Source organism: Leptodactylus fuscus, chromosome 9, assembly GCF_031893055.1.
Source record: "Leptodactylus fuscus isolate aLepFus1 chromosome 9, aLepFus1.hap2, whole genome shotgun sequence".
In the NCBI taxonomy this organism is placed as follows: Eukaryota; Metazoa; Chordata; class Amphibia; order Anura; family Leptodactylidae; genus Leptodactylus; species Leptodactylus fuscus.
Window position 1 is genome coordinate 33,617,449 of NC_134273.1, and position 13,921 is coordinate 33,631,369.

Genomic DNA, 13,921 nt, shown 5'->3' on the forward strand with positions numbered 1-13,921 from the left:
TCCAGCATCAACACTTTGGCAGAGTTTGGCTGGAGAGCTGACAATGAGGTCATATTTTTGGAGCTGTGTCCTTAGTGATTCAACTGGCTTTCGATTTCTGTTATCCTAGGTGAGGTAACCTATTCTATGCTTAGTTAGAGCCTAGCCAGACAGGTATTTATTTTTGTATTGTTTCCTTTTGTTGCGGAACTACCTTTTTGAGTGAAAATAAACTCTACCTTTGTTTTTGGACTAAAGAATCTGGGCATTTGTGTCTATCCCACCCCACCTAGTAACCCCAGACCCTATATATGGGCAAGCCTCTGAAGATTAATTTAGTCTTGGGTTCGGACAAGTTGACCATCCAGTTCATTTCAGCCCATGTGACCCCTGAGGCCCAATCACAGACCTCAGTGGTAAACCCCTAGGTTAATGATGTAACCAAAGAAGACCGAGAGAGAGCCAGGCACCACGAGGAAACCCACAAGAGGTAAGGAAAGTTGTATAAAAATGTTTGTTATTTTTGTGTTACATCCTGGGCCTCTACCTATTATGTTCTCGCGTCTGAAGAGACTCCAGAGTATAATAATTTCACTTCTTGTTCAGGGGTTATAAATCTCAAAAATTTTGTGTTTGGACAAACCTTTTGGAAAATTCATGTTGAAAACCATTTGATCTGAACTGGTTTGGTCATCTCTAATAGAAAACTAATATACAAAAGAAATGAATCCCCCGCTACATTATAAAAGTTCCCTTTATCTGTTAGAGATGGGCCTGACAATGGGCATGTTAATAGTTTCCAATGTCAACAAGAATTATTAGCTTGTGACCGAAATATGGATTGCAGGTTTTACCGACTTACTAAAATCCAGTACAACTCATTTGTGGTCAACTTTAGAGTCTCTAAAGTTTAAAGATTCTCCATAAGCACATTAGACCTTATGGGATGTCCTTCATGTATAAGATAACAACAAAGATCATCTGCACATGATCAGATGAAGGTTAAGGTATGATGATAGACCCTTTTGGTAAAAATTCCTATGATGTTGTCTGAGATACTGGCCACCAGACCTATATTTACAATATATGTATAAAGTGCTTAAAGAGGACCTTTAATGTCCTCGGGCACATGTGGTTTTATATACCTCTAGAAAGGCTTTCCTGTTATGTACCCTGGAAGAAGAGATATCGGTGCATCTACCCATACCTCTTCACTGTCAGAAGGACATTTCTGATAGTTTAGCTGGTGACGTCCCTCCTGACAGTACTGTCCGTAGCGCTATACTGTCAGAGGGGGCGTTCCTTACTGACCAGCATTAACACTGAGCTGTGAGGAATGCCTGCTTCGCCCAGTACTAATCTATGGGTGAGTACTGTCGGGGGGGGGGGGGGGTGTTACTTCCTGCTCAGCATCATGGCTGGGTGGTAGGGTACACTCCCTCACAGTATAGCACTATAGACAGACTGTCAGGAGAGGCATCCCCTGCTAGACTGTCAGGAACATCTTTCTAGTGAAGAGCTATCGGTAATTGCACCGATATCTCTTAACCCGAGGTACATAACGGGAAAGCCGACAGTGCGCTGATTTCAGCGTAGTGTCGAATTTCTAGTAGTATATAAAACCGCATGTGCCCGAGGACATGAAAGATTTTCTTTAAATGTATATGTATGCTACTTACTGGACAAGTCACAGGTGAACTGCATATATAGAGATCTATGAGTATATTACAGTGCACATACTATATATACTGATACATCTTACTATACCTGGCTGGAAAGATCCAGATATGTGGCCACCAAGTGGTGGGGGTATGAACTGCAGGCATAAAAGGCTTTAGTTGTGATAATGTTTTGAATTGTCTCAAGACAAATTGGAATCCTTAACCAAACTGAAGATAAGTTAAGTGTGGGCATATTTGTACAACACTTGTCCTAAGATCTTTGCTCTGTAAACCACAACAGGTAAAGTATGCTATTGGGAATAAATGCTCTCATTCCTTGGAAGAAGAAATTCAGGCAAAATAAATTGATCAGGGTATGATTCCATGTGGTAAAACAACCCGTATCTAGGAGACATTTACATTATCTGCCATATAACAGGTTGAAGCCATTGGTATACTTGACACATGTCTGATGTTTCTTGAGAAAACATTACCATTTGGTCACTGATGATGCATTATTATTACACTGAAAGACTTGTCTATGCATGTGAAACCCTTGCAAACAAATGCATGCTTGGAAATCCTATGTATCTTCATGCAGGGATTCTGTGGGTCACATAAGGGGTAGAAGTAATATTATAAAGGATACCCTGTACAGGAATAGTATTGGGACCCTTGTTGGTAATATCATCTAATTCATGAAGAGTGAGAGCCTTATCGAAGTACTCCTTACTGTGAGTCAATCCTCCATCTGATGGATCAGAACTCATCAGTAGTTATGAGCCAAGGGATCCTTGGCACACTTTTTTAAATTGTGGTATTGCACCCCCCCCCCCACCTTGCTTTATAGGGTCCCATTGCAACTGTACTGGCTGCAGTAATGGTACGTCCACCCTGAACTAAATGTATCTTTGGAACCACTGGCTGAACATCACTGCAAAGAACCTTTATCTAGATTGATATAAAGTACTACTACAAATGTAGAGAAAATCTCTATCATTCGGCACAATTTACCATAATAAGCTGTGATATTTGACAGATGTTATTCTGTGCATAGAAGTCCCTAAGATTAAATTGTCAAGTACCTATGTAGCAAAAAATGTAATAATGGTTATTGCCGTACTTTTCATTTGAAGACCATTTACAGGACGCTTTCTCAGCAAGATCAAGGTGGAATATAATTTTTGCCCACACTTTAATAAAAGGCTAAAATTCCAAGTTTGAAGCTTTAATAGAAGTGGAAATCTAACAAGATCATCTCATTCCTCAACATTTTATTTTAGTATTTTTTTTAACACTGTGGCTGTCTGATGAAATACAAGATGGAAATTATTCTAACATAATGGGTGGAATTTATTAACACTAGTTTTTCCTGTGCACTTTTCGGTTTTATATACCGCTATAAAGCCAACAGTGCGCACTGTCGGCTTTCCCGTTATATGCTCCGGGGCAAGAGGTATTGGTGCAGTTACTGATAGCTCTTCACTGTCAGAAGGGTGTTCCTGACAGTCTAGCTGGGCTGTGAGAAACGCCCCCCCCCCCCGACAGTACTCATCCATAGACTAGTACTGTGGGGTGTTCCTCACAGGTCAGAGTAATAAATCAATTCACGTCCCATCATAAGAGCTTACAATCTATGAGGCAGAAGGGGCAACGCAAGAGATAAAGTGTTTATACAGTGGAACAGCCATTTTCATGAAATTAATTACTTTCAAGAGAAAAGTACATATCATTTATATTGCGGTCTGACGGCTGAGCCCACCAGTGGTTCTTTCCCATGTTGTACATTGAGGTTGACCGCAGCCAGGCTGTATATAAGCATGACTGTTGAGAAGTGGCACTCCCATTCACTGGGAGTGCTGGACATAGCCTAGGTAAAGCACTATGGATAGAGGATAAACTTTTCATGGCATAACCGCATTAATCACACAAATAAATATCTATATGAATAATGTTTTGCATTGTATATTGTATAGCGTTGTAATAATGAAGCTCAACTGGACCAGCAGGATCTAACCTTAATATACAGATGTGTCCACTTTTGCCTTCCTTCTATTTTGGTTAAGGACTTCAATTTCTCAGATAATCAGTTCCATACAATACCACGACATGCTAACAAAACCATCAAAAGGCTCCAGTTCACAATACAGCCTCCGGGTGACCACATAGACACAGATAGAATATACATGTCACTTTGTGGTGTCATTCATATCACAAAAGCTAAAAAAAAATCTCTTGACATACATATCTGAGCATGTCCATAGGAAAGGTAATAAAAGGAACATATACACAGTAAATGCAAATATAATGGTATTTATAAATATACATTATACATATGAAGCTTAGTCTACACTTTTATGCCTTTTGTCTTTATAAAATGAGATTTACAATCCATTTGGAAATATGATGTAACGGGTTTAAACAATAATGTAAATTAATATGTATATATGATATACCATATATGCCTATACACTTACATAAGTCTGCCAATGACAAATAAAAAAAATAAATATCACAATAAAAAATATCTATTTTTATGTGATTCTATTGACTGCACTTTTCAGTATAGTTAGAGCTGTGACATATACTTGCTAAATTCACTTTTGGCATACATTTTCCTAGAAACTCTATGGGCACATTGGTATATATGTTAGGAAGTTATCCAGTAGGTACACCAACATGTATTTATGTCTAATTTAATGCAAGCAACATATTAACATAATAACATATCCTATACAAATCCTATAAGAAGCTTATAAAGGCAAATAATACAATGTATTGTTATGCATCACCCTATAAAGGATAGCGTGAGCTTGGTTTAATGAAAATAGGTTTTGCTTGGTGTTTAACCACTGAGCACCTTAGATGTAATCCCTAGATAAGAGAGCTACTGAGTGAGATGGATAGTCTGCGAGAGGGGGGAGGAAGAGGAGGGGGAGTGAGCAGAGGGAGGCTGCCATCAGATCACTCCTGCAAAGAGAGAACATTTGCAAATTATCCATTTTATGGGTAACGGGAACAGGAACATCATTACTACCATCCACTGTTGTCATCACACTTGGGTAAGATTATATCTATCTCTATTGCCATGTTTTAACAGTTTCTTTGCCTGAGGAGCTGCATTTTATTCCAAGGATCCTTAGATCTTCAAGACTGTAAGAGCAGCAAAGAAAATCTATAAACATAAACACATTCTCGTAGCCTGGAACGCGCACGGAGGAAGAAACGCAGGTTGTACATGATGTTGCCTAGTAATTTATAGAAAAAGCATGCACAACCTGTCATGGCTATTGTTCTTCAAACTTGATATTTGGTAGCAGATTTTCCATTTGGATTGAAAATCCTCTGCAGATAAAAGGGAAAAGCGTGCGTTGAATTTTCAATTAAAAATTTCCGTAAAAAATATAAGAAGTAGAAGGATTGTGTAAGTAAGTGACTGCTTTACTTGTAATTGCTAAGATATCCCAATTGATTGGGGGAGGTCAGGAGGGTGGGGGCTTTTTGGGGAATGCATGTTCAGTTTAGTTTTTTAAGATAGAAAAAAAATGTAATTTTCTGAAAATATTGTTTGGTCACAGAATTATAATGTGTTTTCCTGCCAACAGGTTGAGCAACAATAATGACAGCTGAGAAGACGATTCCTGTAATTAATGGCAAACCTGAGGATGCCCTGGATGCTGAAGCTTCAAGTTCCAACCTGGTACACTGCAACGACAAGAAAGTCAATGAAAGAGGCCACTGGAACAATAAGGTGGAATTTGTGTTGTCTGTGGCTGGGGAAATTATTGGGCTTGGAAATGTCTGGAGATTTCCCTATCTGTGCTACAAGAACGGTGGAGGTAAGATGGAATCGTATTTGACTGTATTTCAAGAACAGGACACTTGGGTGTAATGCTATACTGTGATTTGCTAGTTCTCCTAATAACATGGTTACTAGTCGTAATGTACTGGAATAACATAACATTCTTGAAACAAAAACTTGTTTTACTTAGAAATGGGGTTCATCTGTTTACATGTAAGTCGTAGAAATGTTGGCGGGAATCGGGATGTACTGGAAGGGCTTTTTACATAAATTGCATAAATTAAGATGGACACTTCTATATTATTTTATATATTTTTCCATTTGGAATAATGGTTGTATTGTAGGTTTACAGCTGGTAATGTGATATGACATAAAGTTATGGTTGATATGAGTTCTGTAAACTTTTCCTTTATGTTCTTTAAGATGAAGGTATACATTTATTTTCTGTTTATTCTTTAATGTTTTTTAGTTTTGATGCATCTAATGCTAAAACCAACTGTTGCTATCATTGCCGCTCCTGACCATATGCTCCAAGAAAAAATATACCTTATATAGAGTGAGCCATAACCCTCTATTATCACAACATTACATTTAATGCATGTAAATAGGGGCTATTCACATGACCAATTTTTAACATGCCTTATTTTTGTCCATATTTTATCCATTTTCCCAGATTCTTCAATGCATTGAAATATATGGAGGATCCGTAAAAATGGGTGCAAAATGGCTGTAAAAAATGGCTGTTTTTCATACCTGTTTCCACCAGCGGTTGTGTGAATGTAGACTAAGTCTAAAAACAAGGGTCAGAATGGACTCCCAAATGATTAAATGTTTAAGGATTCCTCTAGGGGAAGCATAGCCGGCCAACTTTATAACAAAATGAATGCCCCACAACAAACACATATCATCTATCCACAGGATAGGTAACAAATGTATGATCAGTGGAAGTCTGACCACTAGGACCACCGCTGATCGCTAACCACCCCCTTCCCTTGTTCTCAAAGCATCTGAATGAAGAAGTGGTCATGCATGTACCCTGCTGTTTCATCCAAAGTCAATGGGACTGATGGAGTTAGCTCTGCTCCTGGTTATCTCTATAGACTTTGGATGGAAGAAAAGGCCACATATGTGTCCACTATTCCATTCACGTCTCTAGAATGGGGGACTTAATACCTTTCTCGAGGTCATTAATAGATGACAAATGTCATGAGATAATCCCATTAATTTTCTTCTAGGAATCTTTTTCACAAAATAACATATTACTCTTTATTGATGACATAGGTGTATGTCCAACACAGTATATTAATCTGACCTTTTAACAAACTTTGCATAAATCAATAATATAGTGTGGGTACATGAAGATTAACACTATTTTTGCCCCAGATATGACATTTGCTCTGCATTTTTAGCAGTTTTTCTCGCTATCCCTGAGCTAGTAGGTGGAGACTAGCTGCTACATTGTCTCCCATATACTGCACAAGGAAAATATAACAGAGTCCGATCCATTTCTGTCTCACTAAGAAGCTGCAATAGGGTCATATAGAACATTATTGAGAGGTTCTGGCTATAATGATGTGAATAAACAACTATTGGTGTTATAGAAACCTTAGGGCTAGTTCACACGGACTTCCGCGCGTAAGCATTCCGTCACAGCTGCCGTGACGAGATGCTGGTGCAGTGCAAATGAATGGGCCTAGTCCGGAGGGTGGTGTCGTGAGGCGGATGTCTGTGGCTGAATCAGTCATGGAATCCGCCTGAAGAAAGGGCAGCTCGCTTCTCGTGAAAAAAGGAAATGACCGTCTCCCATTGATTTTTTGAGCAGGATTCCACGTCAAAATCCTGACCATTTTGCCCTGGATTTCACGTCAAAATCCTGACCATTTTGCCTCGTGTGAACTAGCCCTTACAGTTTCCATTTAAGTCTCCATATTTGCTCTTAGTCAGCACTTTATCACAGCCTCCTCCACTCTCCATAGACTTCTGTTGTTCAATATCAAATTTCTGTAACCTTCTGTCTAACTTGATCTAGCAAGATGAATTCTGCAAAGAAATCAGAATGTGGCCTCTAAATTTTCTTTAGTAGGCCAAATATAGCTTAGTCTGGCTCTATCCAGAACCACATAGGATCATACCACACAGGATCTCACCTAGTCCTCTTCGGAGTACAAAATGTCCTCCCAGTGCTTGGAGAAACAAAGTTGGCACTTAGATACAAAGTCAGCTGTGAAAATGTAGGGCATACAGCACTCTGGGATAAAATACGATCATTTTATGACGCACACACAGAAAAACCCTAATTAAAATTAAATTAAATTTAATTAAATTATAATTTAAGTTGCCTAAATGTTTTCATCGTGCAGCATGTGAGCTTTCTCCTGACGGCACGCAGACATATTCATTTTCATGTTCACCTGTTTTTCATGCACTGAAATGGATCAACCATTTTCAGGAAAAAAAGGCTGCACTTTGTACCGAACTTGGAGTGAAAGATGAACAGAACATGGATGATGTCCATAGGCTGTCCAATTTTTAAATAATCCATAGACTTTAAAGGGAATCTCTGCTAAATAAAATGGATCAAACTAGAGCATGTATTTGTTTTAATTTACTGTCTCAAGGTCTGTAGCTAATAATGGATATGTGAATTATAACAAGGAAATCAATGTGAACATAAAAAATATGGAAGGAATGTGTATGTAATATTTAGGGGTGAATACGGCTTAAGGCCTTAGTCATGGCATAGTATCATACATAGCTGCACTAATATCTTATTGGTGGGAGCCCCCCATATGGATCAGCGGTACTGGGCCACCTGACACTTGTACTTTGCTCCGTGCACTGTATAGTGGCTGGATATCTTCACGTCAGAACAAATTGACTTCATCCATGTGCCAAGCCTCCACGATTAGATATTTATGACCTATCCTAAGGACAGGTCACAAATAAAAATTCCTGGCCAGCCCCTTTATGTGCCAGAGCCGGCAGTCATCACATGGGGAAACTGTCGGCATTCTGCTTACATGTTACATTCTGTAAATAAAGGGGTATTCCCATTTCACCAAGACATTAGGCTTTTCTAAAGGTCCATGATGCCCCTATTTTATGTCCACATGCCTCTGATTTCACATAGTCATACGTGTCACGGAGCAAAGGTATACGTCCTTCCTCCGGAAAATATCTTGAATCAACAGGGACGCAAGAGGTCGGGAGACAACAGCAATTTATTGTAATCCACAAAGTTAGTAGCCGGCGGCGGTCACATCAACCGTAATAACAATAAGTCCACAGAAGTCACAATCCAATGATAGCTTTGGCTTCTTGGTCCTGTAACTAAATCCTGGCTCTCTGCAGAGCTGTGCACAGGCCGGCTAACACATACTAACTGCTAGCTACAACTATATACTAACACTTACATCCTATATCTGTGGGTGGGAAGGGCTGAGTCACAGATCCTTCCCCCCTCACCTATACCAAGGAGAGCAGACTCCCTGTCTACTATGGACAATGCACCATCCAACATCTTCTTGGAGACACCAATCAGATTATCTCCACCCATTGTCCTCACTAGTTAGAGGTATTTGCATACAATGTGCTAACACACTAGACCCTAATCAGCCAACTACACATTGATGTATACAACAGGTTAGAGAATACATTCCACATGAAATATATATTACACATTGCCTATAGTATAGACTCTAACCATCCCGTGACAACACGTAAAGATTTTTCAGCAGTTTTTGAGCATGATCTTACCAATGTATTCTGTATCAGAAGCAGTCATACCATTGGTGCAACCTGTGCAACTGCACAGAGGTCCTGTAGGTAAGGGCGCCCATTAACCATAAAGCAGCTACCGACTGTATATTCAATTGCATATAAATGTCAGAGCTATTGAATGTCATGGCTAACAATTACTAATACATTTGTTAGAGAGACATAAGGGTGGAGCTATATTATAACATATTGAATAACAAGGGGTTATTCTATTGTTCCTGCACAAGGACCCTCTACTGTCAGTGTCGGCCACTGTATCATACCAATACTCATATGCCATGTTAATCAAAATAGATTAATAGCTCCAAAAGCTGATTCAGATTATTCTGTCCATACTTTTTCTTTGGCTGGACCTATTTGTCATGAGATTATCGGTTTTTGTAAGACAATTTTGTTTTGTGATATTGTGTAACAAGGTGACATACCACGGTATATGTATGTGTGTATGTGTGGCCACATAGTGGTTGTGTTTGGCGTTATGGCCTTTGGTTAGCATGTTGCAACATAGTATTGAATGGTGTTAATTAGAAATTGTAGTCTTTGAATAAGACCTTTCAACATATCCACCAACTCTTTATAGATGAAGCTTCACTGATTCCAGCGCAGTTGGAATTTTTTACTCTAGTCCCCACTGATCCTAAGCAATCAGTGCTATTTAACTCTTCTCTGTACTGTAAGGTTGGATGTCCCTGTCTTTTCTGCTCCAAGTCCAAGATAGCCGACCTGACAGCAGAGAACCACAGTAACATATTGAGTGTTGAAACTAACTGGACCAATTTTTAAGGAATGGGGGGGCTAGAGAAAAACATTCCAGCTGATGCCCAATCAGTGGAGCAACGTCTGTGCAAAAAGTTAGAGTTGATGGAGATGGTGAAAGGTCTCCTTTTACCAGATCAAGTTAAGTGAAGGGTAGACACATCTGTAGTTTGATCTTCAAGAGCTTCTTCCTTTTTGATTCTCCAGTAGAGCGTACACTTTACATAATATCTTCAACCAAATCAATAAATTCTTTCACAAGTTTTTCCTTATTAATTCAGTTGTTTCTTATGAAGATGAGTTCACTGTAGAACTTGAGAATGTGATTCGGCCATAACACAATGATGGAATAACTAACTACGAAAAACTAGTTTCTTTCCTGTAACAATTCTTATGAATTAGCGGTTACTTGAGTTAACTCATTACATCCACTCAACACTCCCCAAGGCATTAGAACAACACAAATGTATCTGGCTGTAGCTGCTGGTGCTATGACAAAGCTAGTGAAATATTTATGACTTCCAAGATTTCATTTTAGTGCTGCATACTGTAAGATAAAGGCTTGTGCCATCTAGAAATTCAAAGACCCAAGCCTTGAAATAGACTGAGTTGCCCATTACCATATAAAATCTATATGTTTGGAATTTTTCCATGAGTCAATGCTCATCCCGATATTGCAAACCATGGAATATAAATGGTGGATGGTATGAAAAAAAAAAAAAATCTGAATATTTGAGGGACTGTACTAAATCTGTCAATGCTGTGGCCCGGTATTTTCTCAGCATACTGGCAAGAAGTTTTTGGGCACCTGTGCAATTTTCCTTCTGATGATCTATCCTTAGTATAGGCCATCAACTTAGGATTGGTGGGCTCCTGACACTGGTATCCTACACTAATCTCTAGGTGTCAGAAACTAAACAGGGTAGGGTGCTGAAAGCAAGGTCCCCTGTATAATGGCCACTGAACTAAGCTTCAGTATCCCGGCACCACCTGCCTTCTGCTTCCCACCCTGTATAATTTCTGATGCCTAGAGTCACTTAGAACAATTTATTGGTGTGAGGTCCCGTATAAAGCACCAAATATACATGGCCTATACTGATGATAGTATGAGAATTGTATATGGGCATGGAAAACCCCTTTAAGTACAATATGGTAAATTTTGATGCAAGCAGCATTTATATTTGTGAACCATGCCCCAATAACAAACATTGTACCTCGATATTCTATGACTACTAGAGTTTGACAGGCATTGTTGGGATCTTGAGATTGACACTGTCACGAGGGCACTGAGGTTGACAGAGGGCAGTTCATGTTATATAGTGATTGCTGTGGAGTGTACAATCAACATAACCCTAATTCTACAAACTAATAAAAAATATCTGCAACCTCTGTATGGCTACCAAGGTACCCCTTAGATTCTTATGTTACTATAGTAAGGTGTAGATAATACACTATTGTACAACAATGATGCTAAAGTTGGAAATTACTAGAAGTTTTTGTTTTTGAAGGCAATAACTTTAAGAACTGGAAGTGACTTGTGAGAAGCTTTCTTATTCTCTGTTTCCTTCTTGTTTGTCAAATTTCTATATAGCTTAGATTTCACTGCTGTATGAATTTTTTTTAAAAAGGATCCTATCATACAAACGTTTTTTTTTTTCTGAGTAACACGTCGGAATAGCCTTAAGAAAGGCTATTCTTCTACCTTTTGTTGTCTTCTCTGCACCGCCGTTCCGTAGGAATCCCGTTTTTTAACGGTATGCAAATGAGTGCTCTTGCAGCACTGGGGGCTTCCCCAATGCTGCGAGAGAACTCTCTTCAGCGCCACCTCCATCTTCGTCAGCAACGTCCTCTTCATCCTATTCTTCTGGTGCAGGTTTCAGACTTCTAGGCCTCGGGCCTCAGGCAGAACAGACTGCACATGCCCACAGGCCACAAGAAAATGGCTGCTTACACAGTGTTGTTAGCAGCCATTTTTCGTGGCCTGTGGGCATGCGCAGTCTGCTCTGCCCAAGGCCTAGAAGTCTGAAACCTGCACCGAAAGAAGAGGATGAGACGAAGATGGAGGTGGCGCTGGAGAGAGTTCTCCTGTAGCATTGGGGATGCCCCCAGTGCTGTTTGAGCGCTGGGGCTTGCCCCTAGTGCTGCAAGAGAACTCATTTGCATACCGTTAAAAACCGGGATTCCTACGGAACGGCGGTGCGGAGAAGACAATGAAAGGTAGGAGAAGAATAGCTTTTCTTAGGGCTATTCCATCATGTTACTCAGAAAAAAAATGTGTTCGAAATATAGGATCCTTTTAAGTATCAGATACCTTTACGTCTCAGACATCCAGCTCTCCTACAACTTCCTTTCGTTTATTCTACTGCTTGCCTTTCCTTTGATCTTAGCACCTTCGACTCTTTTATCTATTAAACCTTCCTCCAATCACCCTCTACCCGATATCTGTGTTGATTTCCTTTTCTTTTTAAGGAGGGCACACACATTACACTAAAGTTATCTATACCCGCCTATTTCATTAGGACTGGGAAACCACGTAATGTGTATTTGATATTCAGCTTTCGTTTCAGACATTCGTTCTGACTATGTAGTGGGGAAAAAGTTTGGGCATGTTGAATTTTTACTTGCCCAATTCTATGTTATCAATGGAAATAAGTTACTAGAGGTGTCTAGCTTTGGCTTACTGCCCTCTTTGCAATCAGAACTTATGTACATTCAGCAAAACCAAGCTCATGCCTATGGGTTTATGAAATCCTTTAAGGCCTAGTTTGATTCCATTAAGTAGTTATTGAAAATGCCTTGATTGCCCTGAAAAGTTGAATATGAGACTCTGAGGTCTCCTATGACTATATCCAACTCCTTTCAATACCTTTAACACCAAGACAACATTAGTAATGTCAAAGCGGCAAAAAGAGACGGTCAAAGAACCTGTTTAAGGCCGGAGCCCCACGTGGCCAATCCCATCCACATAGTGCTGAAAAAATACACACAGCAGATACACTGCGATTTCCAAAATCGTTGCAGTTTTGGAAATCACGTCATGTCAGTTATACTTATGGAAACACCATCTGTTTCCTTATGGGTATAATGGAAGCAGAAAGTCATCAGAGGAAACCTCTGCGATAAAAACCACAATGCTTTGCCACCATCGCTTTTTCCTGCAGCCTGCTCTGTGGGGCCTTAGCCTAAGGGCTAGTTCACATGTAGGCAAAGGGGCGGATTTTGACAGTGGATTTCGCTTCAAAATCCGCCCCTTTACAATGGTGGTCTATGTAGACCACCGGGCTTTTTTTTTCCACTAGCGGCGGGCTGCCGCTAGCGGAGAAAAGAAACGACATGCCCTTTCTTCAGGCGGAAGCCGCGCGGGCGCGGACACGGCTCGCTGCGTCTCTCTCGGTGTCAAAATCCGCGCGGGCAGTTCACGTGTGAACTGACCCTAAAAGCACACTACGCTAGATTTTTTCTTGTCATTTGCTTTTATTACAATTAAAAAAATCGTCCTACATCTCTATCTTCCTCTAATCAGTGAAACCACAGGCATCATTTTGAGTGACTTGTGTGGGACGAATCTCAAAAGTTGCAAATTTGCTCAAATCCAAATTTTTTGGAAATTTGTAACAAATTCGCTTAATGCTGGAATTGACTCACTCATCGGTTACTCATCTCTAACAGTTATTTTATTCTGCTAGCCTTGTAGTTATTCTCTGCCGTAAACATAGGATCGAAAAGATGTCTGTTTCTCAAACTAATACATTCGATTGTGTTTATTCTCATGTGAGGTTGTACATTTAGCTTTGTCTTTTATATTGAATATAACCAGTTTTTTCTCTTCTCTCAAGACAATAGCAGACTCTTACGTATGAAATTTTTGGTTTCTTGGCAATGTGATGCATTAAATAGCCTTTATAGACTTTCTTTTAGAAAGATACAGTACTTGATTTTGGATATT

General features: G+C 39.6%; 1 protein-coding gene across 1 annotated transcript in view; it reads left to right on the forward strand.

The window, feature by feature from the left end:
- Positions 1-4,567: 4,567 nt before the first annotated feature.
- LOC142218717 (sodium- and chloride-dependent GABA transporter 3) overlaps positions 4,568-13,921 on the forward strand; it is a 125,654-nt gene continuing 116,300 nt past the window's right edge. The window contains exons 1-2 of the mRNA XM_075287610.1: positions 4,568-4,702; positions 5,246-5,479. Coding sequence (XP_075143711.1) covers positions 5,260-5,479 — 220 coding nt within the window. The 5' untranslated portion in view covers positions 4,568-4,702; positions 5,246-5,259. The remainder of the gene's footprint in view (positions 4,703-5,245; positions 5,480-13,921) is intronic.